This window comes from Pinus tabuliformis, chromosome J (genome assembly GCF_031772625.1).
Source record: "Pinus tabuliformis cultivar Carrire ecotype Pingquan chromosome J, CPIR1, whole genome shotgun sequence".
Taxonomy (NCBI): Eukaryota; Viridiplantae; Streptophyta; class Pinopsida; order Pinales; family Pinaceae; genus Pinus; species Pinus tabuliformis.
This window is the reverse complement of record NC_142295.1, coordinates 582,156,711-582,181,719: the sequence shown is the minus strand read 5'-3', so window position 1 is coordinate 582,181,719 and position 25,009 is coordinate 582,156,711. Positions and strand designations below refer to the sequence as shown.

The 25,009-nt window shown below is 41.1% G+C and overlaps 2 protein-coding genes across 3 annotated transcripts in view; one reads left to right on the top strand and one right to left on the bottom strand.

Annotated features, from left to right (window-relative positions):
• The window catches only part of LOC149228315 (BTB/POZ domain-containing protein), a 78,291-nt gene that overhangs the window by 2,214 nt on the left and 51,068 nt on the right, over window positions 1-25,009 (top strand). The window lies entirely within an intron of this gene.
• On the bottom strand, window positions 17,573-19,577 carry LOC149228316 (uncharacterized). Its single transcript, XM_089375674.1, has 3 exons — window positions 18,465-19,577; window positions 18,216-18,357; window positions 17,573-18,093 (listed from the first exon to the last, which is right to left on the bottom strand). Exons 1-3 carry the CDS (start codon window positions 19,498-19,500, stop codon window positions 17,613-17,615), a joined length of 1,659 nt encoding a protein of 552 aa, XP_089231800.1. The 5' UTR covers window positions 19,501-19,577; the 3' UTR covers window positions 17,573-17,612.

Below are 25,009 nucleotides of genomic sequence, written 5' to 3'. Positions count from 1 at the left end.
TTGCACTGCACGTACAAGGTTGTTTACCCCACGTTGTGTTTGACCCCAGATACAAGCTTTGTACTCAGTTACATCTTAAGCTATCTATCACAATGTCTCATTCACATAAAGTGGTAAATGTTGTTCTAAGTATTGCTTTGTTTATTGGTAAATGTCTGGCCTTCCAAAATGAAAATGTTGACCCTAAATGTTGTCTTTAATGTTTCGTTTTGTTATATAAAAGCTAAGAAGAGAAGCTAGCTTTGTGATTTGAAAGAGTGGCATTGGCAGTTTCCAGATAACCTAGTTTAGTTAGTAGATAAAATTAAACTAGTCATTATTATAAAGCATGGCTTTATTTAGATCCCCTCTCTTGTTGCTTTATCACTCACATAGGATTTGCCATCCCTGTTATCGAGACATTTGAGTAGTCAGAGAAGGAACATGGGTAGGGGGCAAGGGAGGATGACCCAGGACCATTTGGGGGGAAGGAAGAAGAGACTAAGAGCGAGGAAGCTGATGTGCCAGCCTCAGCATCACTTTCTACACAAAGTGAGACACCCGCCAATAGCTGTCTGATTTTGGCCACAAGACCTTCTACTAGAGAACAAGCCATAACGTTTGTTTGTAAGAGGGACAGAGGGAATTGATAGCTGGCTGCTAAATTGATCATTGCAGATGACTCAGGATGATGAGATGCTTTTATTGTACTTGATGTAATCCTGTATTGTTTATTCAGCTTTGAGTCTTAACTTGACAGCTATCAGTATCTACAGTTAATGTTTGATGTAACATTTGGTATCTTATACATTTTATATATCAGTTGTTTTTCACATATATGTGGCAATGCGATTATTTGATGTTGTTGTTCCTCTTTCCAAAGGTTCACAAAATTTTTGTTGCAAGTGGGTTTACACAACTCAGTTTCAGCTGATGGAAGTGTGCACAAATTTAAAGCCTGCCTTGTTGCCAAATGATCCTTTTAGGTTGATGGTATTGATTACTCGTAAACTTTTGTCTCTGTTTTGAAGATGGAGTCAATTTGGCTCGTTCTTTCACTCATTACCTCTCAAGATTGGGAAGTCCATCAGAAGGACATAAAAATTGCCTTTCTACTTGGAGACTTGAATGAACAAATCTACATCAAACAACCTCTCAATTTTTCTTAAGGTGACAACTCTCTTGTTTGTTGCCTCAACAAGTCACTTTATACGGTTTCAAGCAATCTCCTTGAGCATGGTATGAAAAGATGGACAGTTTCCTTTTTAGTTCTGATTTCTCTAGGTGTCAATCCAATCCCAATGTCTACACTGAAAATGCAAATGGTGACCCGTTCATCCTTGTTCTTTATGTCAATGACTTACTTATCACTGGGAGTAATCACCATTAGATCAACCATGTGAAGTCTTGTCTTATAACCTGGTTTGAGATGTCTGAATTAAGCCTTCACTATTTTCTTGGTCTTCAAATTCTACAATTTGAAAAGAGCATCAAGTATACTACTAAAGGGGTGTCCTCTTCCTTAGTGGGATTTACAGATAGATTGGGCAGGTTATCTTGATGATTGGAAGTCTACTTGTGGTTATACTTTCAACCTTGGTTTGGGTGCTGTCACTTTGTCTCTCAAAAAGTAGCATGCTGTCACCCTTTCTTCTACAAAGGCAAAGTAGCAAGGTGCTATGAAATTTGGTCAAGAAGTTCTTTGAATTTGATTTTTGCTCATGAAGTTTGGTTTTCTCCAGGATCAGCCTAGGCCCTACAACTATTTAGTGTGATAGTCAGAGTGCCATCCACATTGTCTGCAATTCAGTTGAGCACACATACAGTAGCTCCTTCATGATCAAGTTATTGACTTGCAATTTTATCATTTAGAAAATTAGGTCACATATATTTTCACCATGCTACTCACTGAAGTCAAGTTCTTTCATCTTCTATCCTTGCTAGGGGTGAATGAAGTTGTCTTTATGGGGAGAATAGCATATAAATTGTCCTTCCTTCTCCTCAACTCCAACTCAATCTTATGGGGGGATGCTAATGCATAATTGTGTGTGCACATCTAATTAATAATTTATGCTCAATAAATAGCTTGTTGACAATAATAGCGAGAAAGGGTTCCTTGATTTGTGCCTTAATCAAAGGAACCACAATGAGTTTCTCTTTGGCATGCTCCAGTTTCCTATTAGGACGAATTCCTAAGATCTAGGAGAGTTTCTAAAAGTTAGGAGGAGTTATGAAGCAGTTAACTGATTTGTTAAAGTGGAAGGCTGAGTTATTAGTCTTCTTGTGCGAGTTAATTGAGGAAAAGAACTTGTGTTTTAGTCTCAAGTCCTTGATTTGAGATAGGACAAGTTGCATGAGTAGTTAACTCAAGCTAACTCAATCAATCACAAAAGCAAACTCCTTAATTAGAAACTCACTAAACTTAGCCATTCGAATTGCTTTAAAAGGAGGAATGAAGGCGCAATTTGATTCATGGTCTTGGGAGCACAAGTTGGTGAGACAAGGCAGTAGAGAGCACAGGTTGGTGCTTGTGTGTTGAGGCTTGTGTGAGTTTGATAGAGAGCAGATTTCCTTGGAGAGTGTGCAAAGAAATAGGGAGTTCCTATTTAATAGGAGGCCTATTGCGCTAGGATTTAGGAGCTCAAGCGCAAGGAAATAGGGCTTAAGAGTGTGCTTAAATTGAAGAGACAGGGATCAGCAGGCTTGAAAGGGATTCAAGCCTGGTTCAAGGCAGGAAAACAAGGTTGTTTTCATATTGAAACAAGCTGTACTTGTAAGAGATCTATTCCTCAGTTTCTATCAATAATCAAGCAGATAGTTTTCCCAGTTGGGTTCCCAGAGGGTTTTCTGCTGCAAAATTTAGTAGAGAACTTCTGTGTCTATATGAACAGAAAGTAGCTTTCAGATTGTTCATATTAGCAGTTGCAGAATTTCAAGGATTCTCTACATGGTACCAGAGCTCGTGGAACAGATTTTAAGATCATCACAAGTACATCTCACATAAGGTGAAGGAGGTTGTGTTGGGGTATCTTATTTTGGGCAGACGGTTTTGGGTAGGAGCTTTCTGAAAGCAAGTACGAATTCTGGGCAGTTTGGTGTTGTTTTGAAGTGCTCGATCTCTTGGGAACAAGGCCGAGATTCTCTGTGTTGTTGCCGGTGGGACTGAGCTCTACTTTAGGGCTGGTCTGGTGTCTTGAAGTGCCTGAACAATAGTCTTGTAGAGGTCGTGTATTAGCACAAAAGTAGGGCTGCTGAAGAGGAAGGGACAACACAGTTTTTGGACGTGTTTGAGGTCAAGTTTGGAGGGTTGTAGTAGCAGCTACAGCAACCCTAATCTGTGTCAAGATTGCAGACATAAGTATTAGGATAGGATCAGAATTTGTGGGTGGGTTTGACATCCCAGGTTTGGTAATTCTCCTTCCAAGTTTTGTGTTGATGTAAGGTTGATTGTCCAGGTTTGGGACAGAGTAGGTGGCATCTTAAGTACAGGTGAAGGACTGTTAGTAGGTGCCTAATTGTGGCCAAAGAGCAGGTCTTGTGAAGGACAACAAGAGTGCTAGCAGTGGCAGATATATTGAAGCCCAAGAATTTGCAGACTTTGAAGGACTAAAGGAGCAGTGAAGTGGGCAGCCTCCAAGCCGTAAGTACAACCTCTTGTGAAGGACTACAAGACTGTTAGTGGGCAGGTGTTGGAGAGTTATATAAGTAGGCAGGATGACCACTATATGGTTGAGAGATTAGGATAGACTTGATGGTGCCTCAAACTTTGGTGTTTGGAAAGTTCGGATGTTATTTTTGTTGGATGAGTATGGACTGAAGGATTTTGCTGAGAAAGGTGTTGTAGAGCCTACAAATCTAGACGAGTTACTGCAGTTCCAAAGGCAGATGGCCAAAGCCAAGAGGATGATCCTAGTCTCTAGATGGACTTCGGGATCATATAGTCCCGCATGTTGCTGGTAAGGATACTGCAAAGGAAATGTGGGATGTTGTTGTGAAGCTATACCAGGATCCATTTGAGAATCGTAAAATGATTCTCAAGGAAAAGTTGAGGGTCACCAAGATGCAGAAGGGTGAGGACGTAACTTCCTATCTCACCCAAGTTCAGAACGTTCGTGATGAGCTAGCAGCTGTAGGATAGAAACTAGATGACTGTGAACTGGTGCGAGTTGCTATAAACATGTTTACCAAGGAGTGGGCTACTTTCGTTCAAGGGGTTACTGGACGAGATAAATTGTTAGATTGGGAACGCTTGTGGAGTGACTTCACTCAGGAGGAGCTTAGACTCATTCTTGTTGAGAGAAGCAGTGGCAAGGGGTCGAAGGTTGAGAAGGAAGAGGAGAATCTTGCTCGTGCAAGAAAGGCTAAGGGTAAGAAGGGAAAAGGAGAGGCCGAGTCTGGTGAGCAGCGCAAGAAGAAGGATCTAAGTAAGATTAAGTGCTTCCATTGCCATGAATTTGGGCATTATGATTCTAAGTGTCCTAATTGGAAGAAGAATAAGTCTAGTAAGGATCATGTTGCTGCATTAGCGGAGGTAGATGCATTTTCTTCCAAGTTCGAGAAAGATTTCTCATTGATTGCTTGCATGGCAAGCTTAGCAGATAGCAGTATATGGTATATTGATTTAGGAGCATCCTTCCACATGATCGGGAACAAGAAGAGTTTTAGCCACCTGAAGGAGAAGGACATGCAGTTTGAGATTGAGCTAAGAGATGCTGGCATGTATCCAACTAGAGGAGTTGGTATTGTCAACTTTCAGCGAGAGTCAGGTAATCCTCTTCATCTCAGAGACGTTCGCTATGTTCCAAGATTGAGGTAGAATTTTGTTTTAGTAGCTACGCTTGAGGACAAGGGATATGATATCATCGTCAACAGAGGTAAGGCGTACCTCCAACATCTAGCTTCTGGATGTAAGAAGCAAATAGGTGTGAGGGTGAAGAATCTCTACAAGTTGCAGGTAGAGACAGGTGCAGTTGTGAGAAACAAGGCAGGAGATGCTCAGAGTAGAGAAGTGGTGGTTGAGCGAGAGCAAGATAGAGCTCTCAAGATGGAGCCTCAACCAATATCTCAATTTCAGTCTAAGCTAGTTGGTAGTTGGGTTGACCAGCAGGATGATGAGGACCATGGCCCAGGGCGAGTGGAGGCAACCATTTAGCCCATGACTCCTAGTATAGGGAGAGTTTGAGCCAAGTGGGTAGAGGATTTGGTTAAGGGAGATCAGAAGAGAGTTGTGTCTCCTAGCATCAAGAAGCAGGCTCAGAGGTACACGAGGCACATGGCACTTATGACTAAAGAGGTGGACTTGTAGAGGATGGTGGGAAAGGACAAGTCTTCAAAGTCGGTTTTGCAAAAGAAATCAAGGAAGCCTTATAGTTTAGAGGGAGCAACTGCAGTAGCAGAGAACATGGTAGTGTTGGAGATAAATCCAGGTGGATGAGGTTCTTCTAGGAACACTTTCCTTGCTAAGAGGGAGTGTTGAAAATAATAGCGAGAAAGGGTTCCTTGATTTGTGTGTTAATCAAAGGAACCACAACGAGTTTCTCCTTGGCGTGCTCGAGTTTCCTATTAGGACGAATTCCTAAGATCTAGGAGAGTTCCTAAAAGTTAGGAGTTATGAATCAGTTAACTGATGTGTTAAAGTGTAAGGTTGAGTTATTAGTCTTCTACTGCGAGTTAATTGAGGAAAATAATGTATGTTTGAGTCTCAAGTCCTTGATTTGAGATAGGACAAGTTGCATGAGTAGTTAACTCATGCTAACTCAATCAATCACCAAAGCAAACTCCTTAATTAGAAACTCACTAAACTTAGCCATTTGAATTGCTTTAAAAGGAGGAATGAAGGCACAATTTGATCCATGGTCTTGTGAGCACAGGTTGGTGCTTGTGTGTTGAGGCTTGTGCAAGTTTGATAAAGATCAAATTTCCTTGGAGAGTGCGCACATAAATAGGGAAAATCCCTATTTAATAGGAGGCCTATTGCGCTAGGATTTAGGAGCTCAGAGTGCACAAAAATTGAAGGGGCAGGGATAAAAAATCTTGCAAGTGTTTCAAGCATAGTTCGAGGTAGGAAATCAAGGTTGTTTTTAGATTGAAACTAGTTGTATTTGTAAGAGATCTATTGCTCAGTTTCTATCATTAATCAAGCAAAGGGTTTTCCCAGTTGGGTTCCCTAAAAGGAAATTGTGTTATTGTTTTGTGATGGTGTGTTTATTTATGTTCCTATTTTGCTGCAAAATTTAGTAGAGAAATTTTGTCTATATGAAAAGAAAGTAGCTTCCAGATTGTTCATAAGGTGAAGGAGGTCGTGTTGGGGTATCTTCTTTTGGGTAGTCGGTTCTTGGTATGAGCTAGATGAAAGCAAGTACAAATTCTGGGTAGTTTGGTGTTGTTTTGAAGTGCTTGATCTCTTGGGAACAGGGCCAATATTCTTTGTGTTGCTAGTGGGATTGAGCTCTAGTTTAGGGTTGGTTTGGTGTCTTGAAGTGCCTTAACAATAGCCTTGAAGAGGTTGTGTATTAGCACAAAAGTAGGGTTGCTGATGAGGAAGGGACAATGCAGTTTTTGGATGTGTCTGAGGTCAAGTTTGGAGGGTTGAGCAGCATCTACAACAATTGTAACAATTGCCGAGATTGCAAACATATGTATTAGCATAGGGCCGGAATTTGTGGGTAGATTTGACATCCCAGGTTTGGTAATTCTCCTTCCAAGTTTTGTGTTGATGTAAGGTTGATTGTCCAGGTTTGGGAGAGAGTAGGTGGTGTTGGAAAAAGTAACCATGTTTGGTCTTCAATAATGTACCTGAGTCATTATGTAATGTACTTGTCAAAAGAATAAAGAATTTTATTATTATTATTGTAACAATGACTTATTAAAGCATGGGTTTCATGCTTGGGTCATCATTATATTAGTCAAAGTCCCCATCCGACCCACAAGAAGCCTATATATTGAAGGAGGTCGAAGTCATTTGTAGCACTCACTCTCAAGAAAGTTCGATATCTCAAGAAGAGGTGGGGAAGTGCGAAGTCTGTTGTCGGGAGGACAAAAGAAGTGCGAGTTTGGGGGAGTCTCTAGAGAAGAGGAAAATCGAACTTTTGGTCCCTCTCTTTCTCTGTTTCGTGGTCTGGGTTGGGAGATCGAAGTCTCCTAAGATTTCGTTGTTGCTGGAAACTGCTGCCTAGTCGAAGTTGCTGAAAGGGGTCAAATATCTTGGAGCCTGACATGGTGTGGAGGGAAAGTCTGGTCTTGGTCTAGGGTAAAGAGTCTCAAAGAATACTATTGAAAGGAAGAATTATCTTGATTGGGTTTTCCCCTCGAAGGGGGTTTTGCCTTGGCATGTGGCTATATCTTGTGTCTCTTGTTTTGTGATCTTCATGTATGTATAATTGCTTGATGAATGATAAGATATTAAAGAAGTAAAAGAGGCCAACTCACTCACAAGTAATTATCAAGAAAGGATAATCAAACCCTAATATAATATCCTTGATTTTCCAACATGGTATTAGAGCTTGGGACAAGAGAAGTTGAAGATCACTTTGTTGGCATGGATTCTCCCTCTATAATGAACTACATAAGTTTGGGTTTCAACTCTGCTGGAAGATGGATCAAGAAGATCATCTACTACCTATTCAACAAATTCAAGAGTCATGGATTCTTGGCTGCCCTTACAGGATCTCTTACTGATGACAATGCATGGATCATTGATAGTGGAGCATCGAGACACATGACAGGTGAAAGTAGGCAACTACACACACTATCAAAGGAGTCATCCTCTCATGTAGTGGAATTGGGTGACAACAAAAGCTATGCTGTTAGAGGCCTGGGATCTACATCATTAAAGCTGGACAATGGATCAAAGCTGCATCTCAATAACATTCTCTATGTTCCAGGTTTGAAAAAGAATTTACTTTCTATTTCTTGTTTAGAAGATAAAGGGGAAAGAATTGCTTTTGTTGATGGAAAAGTATTGGTTTGGGGAAAGAACTCTAGTATTGACAAACCTAGGGTTATTGGAGTTCGCGAAGGAAGTCTTTATCAGGTTATCACTCCATCTCCTCAAGCTTTGGTTCATAAGGAAATAAGTCCCATTGAACTGTGGCATCGAATGTATGGTCATCTTCATTATAGAGTCATCCCTACTCTTAGTCAATTGGTTCATGGTATTCCTGATATGAAGTTAGACCATGAAGGTGTGTGCAAGGGATGTTCTTTGGGGAAGCATACTAGAAAACCATTTCATCATAGTGAATCTAGATCTAAAGAAATATTAGATCTCTTCCATTTCGATGTATGCGGGAACATGTCTGATAAGACACTTGGAGGTCATCTCTACTATGTAACATTCATTGATGACCATTCAAGGAAAACATGGCTCTACGTACTCAAAACTAAAGATGAAGTATTTGATAAGTTCAAGGGGTTTAGGGCTGAGGTAGAAACCTTAACCAAAAAGAAGATAAAGACTCTAAGGTCTGACAATGGTGGGGAATACACCTCTAAAGAGCTTATTGCATATTGTAAGGATGCAGGTATTAAGAGGGAGCTCGTTGTTCCCTACTATCCCGAACAAAATGGATTGGCTGAAAGGAAGAATAGGTGAATTGAAGAAGGCATTCGAACTATGCTCCTTGATCAAGATCTACCGAAGTTCTTATGGGGTGAAGCAGCGATGACTGTCGTGTACGTTCGAAATAGAAGTCCTCATAAGTGTCTTGAAAATACTACACCTAAAGAAGTATTCATACGAAAGAAGCCGAGTGTGGATAATTTCCGCATATTTGGAAGTCCAGCATATGTCCATGATTCGAAAGACAAGCGAAAGAAGTTGGACTCAAAAAGCATCAAGGGAATATTCGTTGGTTATAGTCTTTCCCCAAAAGCTTATAGAATATACATAAAAGGAGGGAAGATACATTGAAGTAAGCAGGGATGTCATATTTGATGAGAATCAAGCTTACAAGAAATCAAAGGATATTCCTATTGATTTTGATGATGAAGAAGTTCCTGTATTTGAAGAAGATGAAGTTCATGAGAACTCTACTGCAAATGATGAAGAAGAAGGACCAAGTGATCCTATTCAATCGATGGTTATACCAACCACAAGGAAGAGACCAAATTGGTTGAAAGCTACATTAGAAGATGTTGAAGGACATGAACATGCAAAAGGGTTCTCCAGGAGAAGTAAGAAACCGAAAAGGTATTCTGGTTATGCTGCATATATGACAAAGTTGATTGAAGCCGAACCATCTACATTCCAGGAAGCTGAGCATGAAGAGGTTTGGAAGAAAGCTATGCAGGAAGAATATCAATCCATCATGAAGAATGGGGTTTGGGAAATCGTTCCTAGACCTAGTGACAAATCGGTTGTCACATCGAAGTGGATCTATAAGATCAAACATGCTGTTGATGGAAGTATAGACAAGTACAAAGCAAGGTTCGTTGCAAGGGGTTTCTCTCAAAAGGAAGGCATTGACTATGAAGAAACATTTGCACCTACTGCAAGGTACACTACCATTAGATCGTTGGTTTCACTGGCTACTACATGGTTTGGAATATCCATCAAATGGATGTTAAGACCGCATTTCTGAATGGGACCATTGATGAGGAAGTGTACATTGAACAACCTGAAGGATTTGAAGTGAATAGCAGGGACTCTCATGTTTGCAGACTCAAGAAGGCTCTATATGGCTTAAAATAAGCACCAAGGGCATCTTATGCAAGAATGGATGCATAACTTCTCAGGATTGGGTTTGTGAAGAGTACTGCTGATTCGAATCTATATATCAAGTTCGTGAATAATGAGCCAGTCATTATTCTACTATATGTGAATGATCTATTCATCATCGGTGTAAAACGAAGAATTCAAGAATGCAAGAAGATGTTGGCAGTTGAATTTGAGATGAAATATCTAGGACTGATGCATTACTACCTAGGTCTAGAAGTATGGCAAAGACCTAGGGAGATATATTTGGGGCAAGGAAAGTACATCATCAAGTTATTGCAAAAATTTGTGGTGATGGAATCCAAGCCAATGGTCACTCCTATGATCACCAACCTCAAGAAGTTGAGGAGCTCCAATTCAAGTCTCGTGGATCTTACCTCATATCGTCAGTTGGTGGGTCCCCTGATGTATCTGGTAAATACTAGGTCAGATATATGTTTTGCAGTAAGCATTCTTAGTCAGTTTTAGTTGGAGCCTCGTCATGATCACTGGATAGCTGCCAAACATATATTGAGGTATCTTCGTGGCACTATACATCACTGCCTAAAGTATGATAGTAAAGAAGTCAAGCTAATTGGCTTCACAAACTCTGATTGGGGTGGCAGTGAGATCGATGGAAGGAGCACTACCGGAGGATGCTTTAGTCTGGGAGCTGCTATGATCTCATGGATGAGTACGAAGCAAGATCCCGTTGCATTGAGTAGTGTCGAGGCATAATATGTGGTTGCATGCGAAGTAGGAAAATAGGTTGTTTGGTTAAGGAAGCTTTTGCTAGACTTGTTCAAAAAGTCACTCGGTCCCACTGTGATTAACTATGATAATGAAAGTTGTATCAAGATGTCTGGAGATCCCATGTTTCATTCGAGGACGAAACATATCAATAATAAGTTCCACTTTATTAGGAACTTGGTGCAGGATGGGATCGTGAAGTTAGAATATGTTCCGACAGACGAACAGGTAGCAGACATACTGACAAAGGCTCTTCCTAATAAGAAGTTCGAATATCTAAGGAACCTGTTGGGTTTGGTAGATATTGGTGATTGTATTGATGATAAAGAAATGGAAGAGATTTGTTGAGGCTTTGCGAGTGAAGCATTGCTTGGGGAGACATCAGGCCGACACTCTGTGTTGATGTCAAGAATCCCAAAATTGAAAAGGTGGTGTTGTTTATTGAGCTCAGTTTTGGATACACACCTGTATGTTTGGGTTGGTGGTTAGCAAGTAAGCCTGATGGTACCTAGAGGGGCTGAAAGCTTGAGTCCACCTTAGTCCCACTTGGATAGATTGCCCTGGTCAGGAATCTAGTCCATGGCATTGCGGTGCCTAAATTGTTGAGTGACTGGTTGGATAGATTGCCCTAGTCAGGAATCTAGTCCATGGCATTGCGGTGCCTAAAGGTTCTTCATGTTTTCATATAGTTTGAGATCTTCCATTGTATTTGTACATTATGAATACCTCCCTAGTTAAGAGGGAGTGTTAGAAAAAGTAACTATGTTCGGTCTTCAATAATGTACTTGAGTCATTATGTAATGTACTTGTCAAAAGAATAAAGAAAATAATTTTTATTATTGTAACAATGACTTATTAAAGCATGGGTTTCATGCTTGGGTCATCATTATATTAGTCAAAGTCCCCATTGTGGACTCCTAGGATTAATATTGAGTTTATAGAGTCATTGTACATTCAAAGAGACCCTTCTTGGGCTTTCGGATCATGTAAAAAGGTTTTGTATCAAGTCAAATATGAATTATGTGTCCTCCACATCATGTCGGCCTAAGGAAGATCAAGTCGGCCTAAGGACCCCCATTCGACCCACAAGAAGCCTATATATTGAAGGAGGTTGAAGTCATTTGGAGCACTCACTCTCAAGCAAGTTCAATATCTCAAGAAGAGCTGGATAAGTGTGAAGTTTGTTGCTGGGAGGATGAAAGAAGTGCAAGTTTGGGGGAGTCTTTAGAGAAGAGGAAAATAGAACTTTTGGTGTCTCTCTCTCTGTTTCGTGGTCTGGGTTGGGAGATCAAAGTCTCCTAAGATTTCGCTGTTGTCGTAAGCTGCATGTTGTTGGATGTCGCTGCCTAGTCGAAGTTGCTGGAAGGGGTCGAAGGTCTTAGAGGCTGACATGGTGTGGAGGGAAAGTTTGGTCTTAGTCTACGGTAAAGAGTCTCAAAGAATACTATTGAAAGGAAGAATTATCTTGACTGGGTTGTCCCCTTGAGGGGGGTTTTGCCCTGGGATGTGCCTATATCTTGTGTCTCTTGTTTTGTGATCTTCATGTATGTATAATTGCTTGATGAAAGATAAGATAATAAAGAAGTAAAATACGCCAACTCACTCAAGTAATTATCAAGAAAGGATAATCAAACCCTAATATAATATCCTTTATTTCCCAACAGGTGGCATCTTAAGTATAGGTGGAGGACTGATAGTAGGTGCCTAATTGTGGCCAAGGAGCGGGTCTTGTGAAGGACAACAAGAATGCTAGCAATGGCAGATATATTGAAGCCTAAGAATTTGTGGAGTTTGAAGGACTAAAGGAGCAGTGAATTGGGTAACCTCCAAGCCTTAAGTACAACCTCTTATGTGTTGATTTTGGGTAGCATTGGATGTGATCTAGCCTTGAAATTTGGTGGAGAGGCTAAGGCACATGAGATCTCCAAGACCCAGAAATCGTTTAGAGAAATTCCACCCGGATGAGGAGTTATTAAAATAATTAATATTTTTAATGGGTTCCTAAGTCTAAACTTAGGAAAATAAAAATATTAATGGATATTAATAAAGATAAGGGTGAGAAGCTTCTAAGAGATGAGGATCAAATATGTTTTAATCTTAGTTGTTGATTCATCAACAAGAAAAGTATAAGAGAAGACTTGAGGATCATTTGGAGACACACCAACAGATACTTAGTATCCCAAGGAAAATCGATTCTCAAAGAAAAGGAGATTGATTTCAGAGGGAGAGTTGTAGGGTGGAGGAAGAGGAGGGCATCAACAACAGTTAGTGACTGAGGAGGAGGTGACAAGGTGACGCAGGGGCATTGAGAGACAACGCGGAGGGAGACGCAACCCTCACGCAGGCTGACACAGAGCGACACAGAACCACGCAGAGTGACGTAGAAGTGGGAGAAGGGTCTCCAGTGTGTCAGAAAGTTTCCAGGGGAAAGTCTTGTCTCTGTAAAATCATTCCTTGTAAAGCGATTGTTGCTAAAGATTAATACAACCCTCATTTGCTGCATCGATTTTCCCACATTGGGTTTTTCCGGGGACATTTGTCCAAAAACAACTGTTGATGTGATTGGTTTTTGTGCATGTATATCGATGTTATTTTCTCTGTGTAATTATGTGATAACTACAATAGAGTTTATTTTAATGTTTGCTAAAGGGACTTCGTAAATAACTCATTGTGAAGAATAAGTAGGTGAAATAAATCGGTTGTTGCAGTAGAATTTCGGGTTAGAAATTTTCACATTATGAAGGACTACAAGACTGTTAGTGGGTAGGTGTTGGAGAGTTCTGTAAGTAGGTAGGATGGACTGAAGGATTTTGCTGAGAAAGGTGTTACAAAGCCTACATATCTGGACGAGTTACTCTAGTTCCAAAGGCAGATGGCCAAAGCCAAGAGGATGATCCTAGATGGACTCTAGGATCATATAGTCTCGCATGTTGCTGGTAAGGATACCACAAAGGAAATGTGGGATGCTGTTGTGAAGCTATACCAGGATCCATTTGAGAATCGTAAAATGATTCTCAAGGAAAAGTTAAGGGTCACCAAGATGCAAAAGGGTGAGGACGTAACTTCCTATCTCACCCAAGTTTAGAACGTTCGTGATGAGCTAGCAGTTGTAGGACAAAAACTAGATGATATTGAATTGGTGCGAGTTGCTTTAAGTGAGTTTACCAAGGAGTGGGATACTTTCATTCAAGGTGTTATTGGATGAGATAAATTGCCAGATCAGGAATGCCTATGGGGTGATTTCACTCTAGAGGAGCTTAGACATTGTCTTGTTGAGAGCAGCAGTGGCAAGGGGTCGAAGTTTGAGAAGGAAGAGGAGAATCTTGCTCGTGCAGAAAAGGCCAAGGGCAAGAAGGGCAAAGGAGAGGCCGAGTCCAGTGAGAAGGGCAAGAAGAAGGATCTAAGTAAGATCAAGTGCTTCCATTGCTATGAGTTTGGGCACTATGCTTTTAAGTGTCCTAATCGGAAGAAGAGGAAGTCCATAAAGGATCATGTTGTTGCATCAACAGAGGTAGATGCATTTTTTGCCTAGTTCGAGAAAGATTTCTCATTGATTGCTTGCATGGCAAGCTTGGCAGAGAACAATATATGGTATATTTATTCAGGAGCATCCTTCAAGATGACCGGGAACAAGGAGAGTTTCAACCGCTTGAAGGAGAAGGACATGTAATTTTAGATCAAACTAGGAGATGATGGCATGTATGCAGCTAGAGGAGTTGGTATTGTCAGCTTTAAGAGGGAGTTAGGTAATTCTCTTCATCTCAGAGATGTTCTCTATGTTCCAGGATTGAGGTAGAATCTTGTTTTGGTAGCTTCCCTTGAGGACAAGGGATATGATATCATATTCAACAGAGGTAAGGCATACCTCCAACACTTAGCTTCCGGATGAAAGAAGTAGATCGGTGTGAGGGTGAAGAATCTCTACAAGTTGCAGGTAGAGACAGGTGCAGCAAGTAAGGGGGTGCTTAGAGTAGAGAAGTGGTGGTTGAGCAAGAGTAAGATAGATCTGTCAAGATGGAGCCTCAACCAATATTTCAGTTTCAGTCTAAGCTAGTTCACAGTTGGGTTGATCAGCGGGATTATGAGGACCATAGCCCAGGGCGAGTGGAGGTAGCCACTCAGTTCGTGACTACCAGTATAGGGAGAGTTTTAGCCAAGTGGGCAGAGGATTTGGTTAAGGGAGAACATAAGAGAGTTGTGTCTCCTAGCATCAAGAAGCAGACATAGAGGTACACAGGGCACATGGCACTTATGACTAAAGAGGTGGACTCGCAGAGCATGGTGGGAAAGAACATGTCTTCAAACTAGGTTCTGCAGAAGAACACAATGAAGCCTTCTAGTTCAGAGGGAGCAACTGTAGCGACGGAGAACATGGTAGTGTTGGACACAGATCTAGGTGGACGAGGTTTTTCTAGGAACACCTTCCTCGCTAAGAGAGTGTTGAAAATAACAGCGGGAAAGGGTTCCTTGATTTGTGCCTTAATCAAAGGAACCACAACGAGTTTCTCCTTGGCATGCTCAAGTTTCCTATTAGGACAAATTCCTAAGATCTAGGAGAGTTCCTAAAAGTTAGGAGGAATTATGAAGCAATTAACTAATGTGTTAAAGTCGACGACCAAGTTATTAGTCTTCTAGTGCGAGTTAATTGAGGAAAAGAACATGTGTTTGAGTCTCAAGTCCTTGATTTGAGATAGGACAAGTTGCATGAGTAGTTAACTCACGCTAACTCAATCAATCACAAAAGCAAACTCCTTAATTACAAACTCACTAAACTTGGCCATTTGAATTGCTTTAAAAGGAGGAACGAATGCAAAATTTGATCCATGGTCTTGTGAGCACGAGTTGGTGAGACAAGGCAGTAGAGAGCACAATTTGGTGCTTGTGTGTTGAGGCTTGTGTGAGTTTGATAGAGATCTGATTTCCTTGGAGAGTGCGCACAGAAATAGGAGGCCTATTGCGCTAGGATTTAGGAGCTCAAGCACAAGGAATTAGGGCTCATGAGTGCGCATAAACTAAAGAGGCAGAGATCAACAATCTTGCAAGGGTTTCAAGCCTAGTTCAAGGTAGGAAAACATGGTTGTTTCAGATTGAAACAAGTTATATTTGTAAGGGATCTATTGCTAAGTTTCTCTCAATACTCAGGAACAGGGTTTTCTGAGTTGGGTTCCCTAAAAGAAAAATAGCGTTATTGTTTCGTGATGGTGTGTTTATTTCTGTTCATATTATGCTGCAAAATTTAGTAGAGAAATTCAATGTCTAAATGAAAAGAAAGTAGCTTTTAGATTGTTCATATTACCAGTTGCAAAATTTCAAGGATTTTCTACATGGTATCAAAGCAAGTGGAACAAATTTAAGATCATGACAAGTACATCTCACATAATATGGAGGTTATGTTGGGTTATCTTCTTTTGGGCTGTTGGTTTTGGGTAGGAGCTAGTTGAAAGCAAGTACGAATTCTAGGGAGTTTGATGTTGTTTTGAAGTGCTTGATCTCTTGGGAACAGGGCCAAGATTCTCTGTGTCGTTGTTGGTGGGACCGAGCTCTAGTTTAGGGTTTGTCTGTCTTGAAGTGCCTAAACAATAGTCTTGAAGAGGTCATCTATTAGCATAGAAATAGGGTTGTTATAGAAGAAGGGATAACACAATTTTTGGACGTGTTTGAGGTCAAGTTTGGAGGGTTGTAGTAGTAGCTACAACATCTCTAACTAGTGCCGAGATTGGAGACATAAGTATTAGCATAGGACCAAGATTTGTGGGCGCATTTGACAACAAGAGTGCTAGCAGTGGCAGATATATTGAAGCCCAAGAATTTGCAGAGTTTGAAGGACTAAAGCAGTAGTGAAGTGGGTAGCCTCCAAGCCCTAAGTATAACCTCTTGTGAAGGACTACAAGACTGTTAGTGGGGAGGTGTTGGAGAGTTCTCTAAGTAGACAGGATGGCCATTGTATGGTGGAGAGATCAACTGAGACTTGATGGTGCCTCGAACTTTGGCGTTTGGAAAGTCCTAATGTTTTTCTTGTTGGACGAGTATGGACTGAAGAATTTTACTGAGAAAGATTTTGCAGAGCCTACAAATCTAGATGAGTTATTATAGTTCCAAACGCAGATGGCCAAAGCCAAGAGGATGATCCTTGATGAACTCCGGGATCATATAGTCCCGCATGTTGCCGATAAGGTCATCGCAAAGGAAATGTGGGATGCCATTGTGAAGCTATACCCTGCCATCTGAGAACCGTAAAATGATTCTCAAGGAAAGCTGAGGGTCACCAAGATACAAAAGGGTAAGGACGTAACTTCCTATCTCACCTGAGTTCAAAACGTTCGTGAGGAGCCAACAACTGTAGGATAGAAAATAGATTACAGTGAACTAATGCAAGTTGCTATAAATGGGTTTACCAAGGAGTGGGCAACTTTTGTTCAAGGGATTACTGGACGAGATAAATTGCCAGATTGGGAATGCCTGTTAAGTGATTTCACTCAGGGAGGAGCTCAGACTCAGTCTTGTCGAGAGCAGCAGTGGCAAGGGGTCGAAGGTTGAGAAGGAAGAGGAGAATCTTGCTCGTGCATGAAAGGCCAAGGGCAAGAAGGACAAAGGAGAGGCCAAGTCCAGTGAGAGGGGCAAGAAGAAGGATCTAAGTAAGATCAAGTGCTTCCATTGCCATGAGTTTCGGTGTTATGCTTCTAAGTGTCCTAATCGAAAGAAGAAGTCTAGTAAGGATCATGTTGCTGGGGTTTAGCGGTGAGTTTCGCTGGGTGATACCCACGAGATGAGGGTTCAAATCCCATTGAGTATATATCAATGTTGTTAAAAGCGCGATCGGGATTAAATCGGCGCCGGGAATAAAGCGGAAAAAATCGGCAAAAGCGGGAAAAAAGCGGAAAAAAGCGGGAAAAAAGCGTTTGGCACAAAAATATTCAATTTTTTTTCAATTTTTTTCAATTTTTTTCAATTTTTTTAATATCTAAACCATCTACAACATAAAATAAATACATTGACACATAAATATGATAAAAAAACTAATATATAAGATGTTTAATATCATTTCTAGCGCTAAAATCACACATAACATTGAATCATGTCCTGAATAGTAAGTCCTGAGTCCCAACTCAGTCTCAAAATATCAACAAAAAATATGATAATGTATCTCATCATGTCATAATGTCATATACAATAAAATGAAAGTCTAATCCTATTGATTTCCTCTGCCCCTCTTGCGAGAAAATGGCACAACTTTCTCTTTCCCTCTAGATGTAGAAGCTGGTGCCTGTGCTGGTGGAAATGGCAGTGGAGTCTGACGTGCTCTAGAAGCTGAAGAACTAGTAGTAGCAGCTACAGGAGGCTGAGGTAGACGGAGACCACGTCCTCTACTGGTGGTAGTGGTAGCCCGGGTAGGCGGTGTCACCTCCTCCTCCTGCTCCTCCTCCTCCACCTGCTCCTCCTCCTGCTCCTGCTCCTGCTCCTCCTCCTCCTCCTCCTCCCCCTCATCCTGCACTAACCAATCATCAGTGGGATCCATGAGAGGCCTCTCGGTCTCAACCCTCCATTCAGCAGTGGTGTCAATCCCATCCAATGAGATGGCTTCCGTATCAGGTGTCCTCTCTAGTTGTCTCACCCACAATCGAAGATTGTAGTAGACATAGACCATGTCATTAAGTCTATGGGACTCCAACCTGTACAAAGTTCATGAAATAATAATTAATAATTAATATTATAAAAAAATATTGTTTAAAACTTTAATGAATTCAAAAATTTATTTGGAAATTTGCAATATTTTAAATGTTTAAGTGTTAACCTATTGCGCTTCTTGTTGTGTATTTTTTCAAATACACTCCAATTGCGCTCACATCCTGAGGAGCTGCATGTTTGGCTGAGGATGCGTACGGCAAGCTTTTGCAAAAGGGGTACTCTGCCACCATACATCTTCCACCATGCGTCTACAACAAAATTACAAATAAAATTTTAAATAAACATAAGAAAAAAATGGAATTTGAAGAGACAATGAAATTTGAAACAAAGTTACAAAGTACAAACTAAAAAATACCTGGCATTTTAATCGTCCTATCAGTGACAGCCATCTCAAAGCCAAATGTGCCACCTGACATCTTATATGTCTCAATTTGTCTAGAGATCTCTATACGTTGTTCTGGAGATCTCACCATCTTCTGGACACAGGTTAATAATCCTTCCACGACCTCAGCATCAAAATCAAACCCACATGCATAAGAAAATGCAGGGTTCAGGAAAAGCCCAGCAGCATGAATGGGACGATGGAGTGTGTTGTTCCATCGCTCATCAATCACTTCCCATAGAAGGAGTTGTTTTTGAAACCCATCATCTCCCTTATCATCATAGTAGGACCGAATGGCTTCTTTGGCCCTGTCCATGGCTTCATACAAATAGCCCATTGCGGGCTTCTCACCATCAACCAACCGAAGAACCTTTACCAAAGGTTCAGTAACGGCGCACACCTCCTGCACTCCCGCCCAGAAGTCTTCCTGGTATGAAACTAGTCTGCATACCGCCTCTCCTTCTGGTTTGCGGCTCATTGATGAAGCACGCCACTCCTCTGAAAGAAACATTCTCTTCAAATCCCACATAGAATTCAAAAGGGATTGAAGAGATATGAAACTCGTCGCAAACCGTGTAATGGCGGGGCGCACCAACTCTTTGTTGTTGGTGAATCTTCTCATCAAGCTAAGCACAGATGTATGATTATATATAAATTTTGTGATGCTTTTTGATGAGTCAACAATATCTTTGACAAAGGGAATTTTCCCTATGTCCTCTAACATCAAATCAATACAATGGGCAGCACAAGGTGTCCAAAATAAAGTAGGATGCCTGTCCATAAGCATTCTACCAGCAGCAACATAATTTGCAGCATTGTCCGTTATGACTTGGACAACATTTTCTGCACCCACCTCCAAAATAAACACATCCAGCAAATCACATAAAGTTCTTGCATCTTTGATTTGATGAGTTGCATCAATAGATTTGATAAACATAGTCCCCTTGGGACAACTAACCAAGAAGTTTATAAGGGTTCTCCCCTTTTGGTCAGTCCAACCATCTGACATAACAGTGCATCCTGTTTGTGCCCATGATGCCCTAAAATCCTCCAATCTTTGGGTGCAGTCACGCTTTTCCTCTTGAAGAATCCGGCCTCTGAAATCATGAAGAGAAGGGATTTTGTACCCCGGGCCAACACTGGCAATAGCATCAACAACAGGTTTGAAAAATGGATTATTCCTTACAATGCTGAAAGGAATATCACTCCAGAGGAGAAATTTTGCCATCAACCTATCAGCTTGTTCTTTTTCAGTTCTTTTTAGCATTGAACTGATAGTTGGTTGTGAACCAGGTGTGGTTCGAGGAACAAAAAATGATGATGCAGCTACCGGATTGACTGACGCTGCAGTAGAACCAGTGCCACTTGGTCCACTTCCTTCAGCTGACCTTCTTAGTTGCCTTTTGAGTTCTTCTTTGGCCTCTCTAGTTTGCTCTAATTCTCCCAATGCTCTCATGGCTCTTTGGATAAGTTCAGGATTTGTATTTATACAGGGCCCCACATCAAGTCCAGGGATTTGTGCAAGGTGGTACTTCAAGCTGTACACCCCCCCGCTTATCTCCTTTCCACACAACTTGCAATTCAAGTTTTGTCTATCATTCGGAGCTTTAGGTTCACCATATTCCCAGAAAGGATCCAATTTCCTTGGCATGTTTGTTTTTGAATTTTGAATTTGCAAACCTATGGAAAAATAAGGATTAGGAAATAGGAATTTAGGATTACATAATACAAATTACAATTTAGCATTTACAAAATTACAAGTTAATTATTTCCAAAATCCCAATTTCCAAACCCAAGTTACCCAACCAAATGCCAATGGCAAATGCCAAAAAACAATGAAAATTCAAAAAACATAAACAATGTTTAAAAAAAATGAAAAAAATAAAATAAAAAATTGGTTCTCATAGTCATAACAAATTACCCATCCCAAATCAATGAAAAATTACAAAAAATTCTTTAAAAACAATGAAAAACAAAGTTTTTAAAGAAGCAAAACAAAAAAAAATTAATCTACGTACCGTTTTTATGGACAAATTGGTGATCTTGTCTTGGATTTCTCCTAAAAACACTTGGATTCGCTCCCAAAGTCGACCCAAACCCTTCAGCTCTTCTCCTTCAGCTCTTCTCCTCCTCCTCCGCGTGGCGACAGTCAGAAATGACTTAAAAAATTTCATTTTTTCTTATTAAAAGCCCACTGCCCGCGCCCTCGGCGATTTTTTCGGAAAAAAGCGTTAAAAAAAAATCCGGCGATTTTTTGGGATAAAACGCGCGTTTTATGCGGTCTTCCGAAAAAAGCGCGATTTTTTGAAAAAATCGCGATTTTAACAACACTGGTATATATTGACCTGTTGTGTCTTGGCTAGAAGAGTAGGCGACCCCATAGAGGACGTCTCGGCTCTTGTTGAGGCATAAGTTACCTGCTATTGTGCGGCTTGCAGGTTGTTGCACGTAGCCTAGGTTTATAGTGGCAGCCAGTCAGATTTGATCCTGGGTCTGTTCAGGATAACTCTCACCTAACTCTCACTAGTTACCGATTATCCTAGATTCAAAAAAAAAAAAAAAAGGATCATGTTGCTGCATCAGCGGACATAGATGCATTTTCTTCCTAATTCGAGAAATATTTCTCACTGATTGCTTGCATTGCAAGCTCAACAGATAGCAAGATATTGTATATTGATTCAGGAGCATCCTTCCACATGATCAGGAATAAGAAGAGTTTCAGCCACCTGAAGGAGAAGGACATGCAGTTTCAGATCGAGCTAGGAGATGATGGCATGTATACAGCTAGAGGAGTTGGTACTGTCAGCTTTTAGAGATGTTCTCTATGTTCCAGGATTGAGGTAGAATCTTGTTTCGGTAGCTATCCTTGAGGACAAAGGATATGATATCATCTTCAACAGAGGTAAGGCATACCTCCAACACTTAGCTTCTAGATGTAAGAAGCAGATAGATGTAGGGGTGAAGAATCTCTACAAGTTGCAGGTAGAGATAGGTGCAACAAGCTAGGGGGTGCTCAGAGTAGAGAAGTGGTGGTTGAGCAAGAGCAAGATAGAGCTCTTGAGATGGAACCTCAGCCAGTTTTTCAGTTTCAGTCTAAGCGAGTTGGCAGTTGGGTTGACCAGCAGGATGATGAGGACCATAGCCCAGGGCGAGTGGAGGCAGCCACTCGGTTCGTGACTACTAGTATAGGGAGAGTTTGAGCCAAGTGGGCAGAGGATTTGGTTAAGGGCGATCAGAAGAGAGTTGAGTCTCCCAATGTCAAGAAGCAAACGCAGAGGTACACAGGCCACATGGCACATATGACTAAAGAGGTGGACTTGCAGAGCATGGTGGGAAAGAACAGGTCTTCAATTCAAGTTCTGCAGAAGAAAGCAGGGAAGCCTTCTAGTTCAGAGGGAGCAGCTGCAGCGGTGGAGAACATGGTAGTGTTGGAGACATATCCAAGTCGACGAGGTTCTTGCAGGAACACCTTCCCTTCCTTGTTAAGAGGGCGTGTTGAAAATAATAACGAGAAAGGGTTCTTTGATTTGCGCCTTAATCAAAGGAACCACAACGAGTTTCTCCTTGGCATACTCAAGATTCCTATTAGGATGAATTCCTATGAACTAGGGGAGTTCCTAAAAGTTAGGAGTTATGAAGCAGTTAATTGATGTGTTAAAGTGGAAGGCCAAGTTATTAGTCTTCTAGTGCAAGTTAATTGAGGAAATAATCGCGTGTTTGAGTCTCAAGTCCTAGATTTGAGATAAGACAAGTTGCATGAGTAGTTAACTCATGCTAACTCAATCAATCACAAAAGAAAACTCCGTAATTAGAAACTCACTAACGCTAGCCATTCAGATTTCTTTAAAAGGAGGAATGGAGGCTCAATTTGATCTATGGTCTTGTGAGCACGAGTTGATGAGACAAGGCAGTAGAGAGCACAGGTTGGTGCTTGGGTGTTGAGGCTTGTGCGAGTTTGATAGAGATTAGATTTCCTTGAAGAGTGCGCACAGAAATAAGGAGAATCCTATTTAATAGTAGGCCTATTGCGCTAGGATTTAGGAGCTCAAGCGGAAGGAAATAGGGCTCAAGAGTGCGCATAAATTGAAGAGGCAGGGATCAATAATCTTGCAAGGGTTTCAAGCCTGGTTCAAGGCAGGAAATCAAGGTTTTTTTTTTTTTTGTTTAGATTGAAATAAGTTGTATTTGTAAGAGATCTATTGCTCAAATTCTATCAATAATCAAGCAGAGGGTTTTCCCAGTTGGGTTCCCTAAAAAAATTGTGTTATTCTTTTGTGATGGTGTGTTTATTTTTGTTCCTATTCTGCTGCAAAATTTAGTAGAGAAATGTCTATATGAAAAGAAAGTAGCTTTTAGATTGTTCATATTAGTAGTTTTATAATTTCAAGGATTTTCTACATGGTACCAAAGAGCTCGTGGAACAGATTTAAGATCATCACAAGTACATCTCACATAAGGTGAAGGAGGTTGTGTTGGGGTATCTTCTTTTGGCAGCTGGTTTTGGGTAGAAGCTAGCTGAAAGCAAGTACAAGTTATGGGCAATTTGGTGTTGTTTTGAAGTGCTTGATGTCTTGGGAATAGGGCCAAGATTCTCTTAGATGAGTATGGATTGAAGGATTTTGCTGAGAAAGGTGTTGCAGAGCCTACAAATCTAGACGAGTTTCTGTAGTTCCAAACACAGATGGCCAAAGCCAAGAGGATGATCCTAGATGGACTCCGGGAGCATATAGTCCCGAATGTTGCCGGTAAGGATACCGCAAACGAAATGTGGGATGTCGTTTTGAAGCTATACTAGGATCCATCTGAGAATCTTGAAATGATTCTCAAGGAAAAGTTGAGGGTCACCAAGATGCAAAAGGGTGAGGACGTAACTTCCTATCTCACCCAAGTTCAAAACGTTCGTGATGAGCTAATAGTTGTAGGTGGAAAACAGATCACAATGAACTGGTGCGAGTTGCTATAAATTGGTTTACCAAGGAGTGGGCTACTTTTGTTCAGGGGATTACTGGACAAGATAAATTGCCAGATTGGGAATGACTATTGAGTGATTTCACTCAGGAGGAGCTCAGACTCAGCCTTGTTGAGAGCAGCAGTGGCAAGGGGTTGAAGGTTGAGAAGGAAGAGGAGAATCTTGCTTGTGCAGGAAAGGCCGAGGGCAAGAAGGGCAACGAAGAGGCCGAGTCCAGTGAGAAGGGAAAGAAAAAGGATCTAAGTAAGATCAAGTGCTTCCTTTGCCATGAGTTTGGGCACTGTGCTCATAAGTGTCCTAATAAGAAGAAGAATAAGTCCATTAAGGATCATGTTGTTGCATCAACGGAGGTAGATGCATTTTCTGCCTAGATCAAGAAAAAAATTTCATTGCCGCCATCGACTCGACCGAGGTTACGAGGGAGAGGAGTGCGTGAGAAAATGAGAAGTCAAACTTCCAAGGGAAATTGCTTGCATGGCAAGCTCAACAGGTAACAAGATACGGTATATTGATTCACGAGCATCCTTCTACATGACCGAGAACAAGAAGAGTTTTAGCCACCTGAAGGAGAAGGACATGTAGTTTCAGATCGAGTTAGGAGATGATGGCATGTATGCAGCTAGAGGAGTTGATACTGTTAGCTTTCAAAGGGAGTCAGGTAATCCTCTTCATCTTAGAGATGTTCTCTATGTTCCAGGATTGAGGTAGAATCTTGTTTCGGTAGCTACCCTTGAGGGCAAGGGACATGATATCATCTTCAATAGAGGTAAGGCGTACCTCCAACACTTAGCTTCTAGATGTAAGAAGCAGATATGTGTGAGGGTGAAGAATATCTACAAGTTGCAGGTAGATACAGGTGCAGTCGGGAGCAGCGAGGCAGTGGGTGCTCAAAGTAGAAAAGTGTTGGTTGAGTGAGAGCAAGATCGAGCTCTCAAGATGGAGCCTCAACTAGTATCTCAGTTTCATGCTAAGTTAGTTGGTAGTTGGGTTGAATCGCAAGATGATGAGGACCATAGCCTAGGGCAAGTAGAGGAAGCCACTCAATTTGTGTCTCCCAACATAGGGAGAGTTTGAGCCAAGTGGGCAGAGTTTTTGGTTAAGGGAGATTAGAAGAGAGTTGAGTTTCCCAGCATTAGAAACAAAGGTACATAGGCCACATGGCACTTATGACTAAAAAGTGGACTCGCAGGGCATGTTGGGAAAGAACAGGTCTTCAAAGCAGGTTTTGCAGAAGAAAGTAGGGAAGCCTTATATTTCAGAGGGAGCAACTGCAACAGTGGAGAACATGGTATTGTTGGAGACAGATCCAGGTGGACGAGGTTCTTCCAGGAACACCTTTCTCGCTAAGAGGGAGTGTTGAAAATAATAGCGAGAAAGGGTTCTTTGATTTGTGCCTTAATCAAAGGAACCAAAACGAGTTTCTCCTTGGCATGTTCATGTTTCCTACTAGGAAAAATTCCTAATATCTAGGATAGTTCCTAAAAGTTAGGAGTTTCGAAGCAGTTAACTGATGTGTTAAAGTGGAAGGCCATGTTATTAGTCTTCTAGT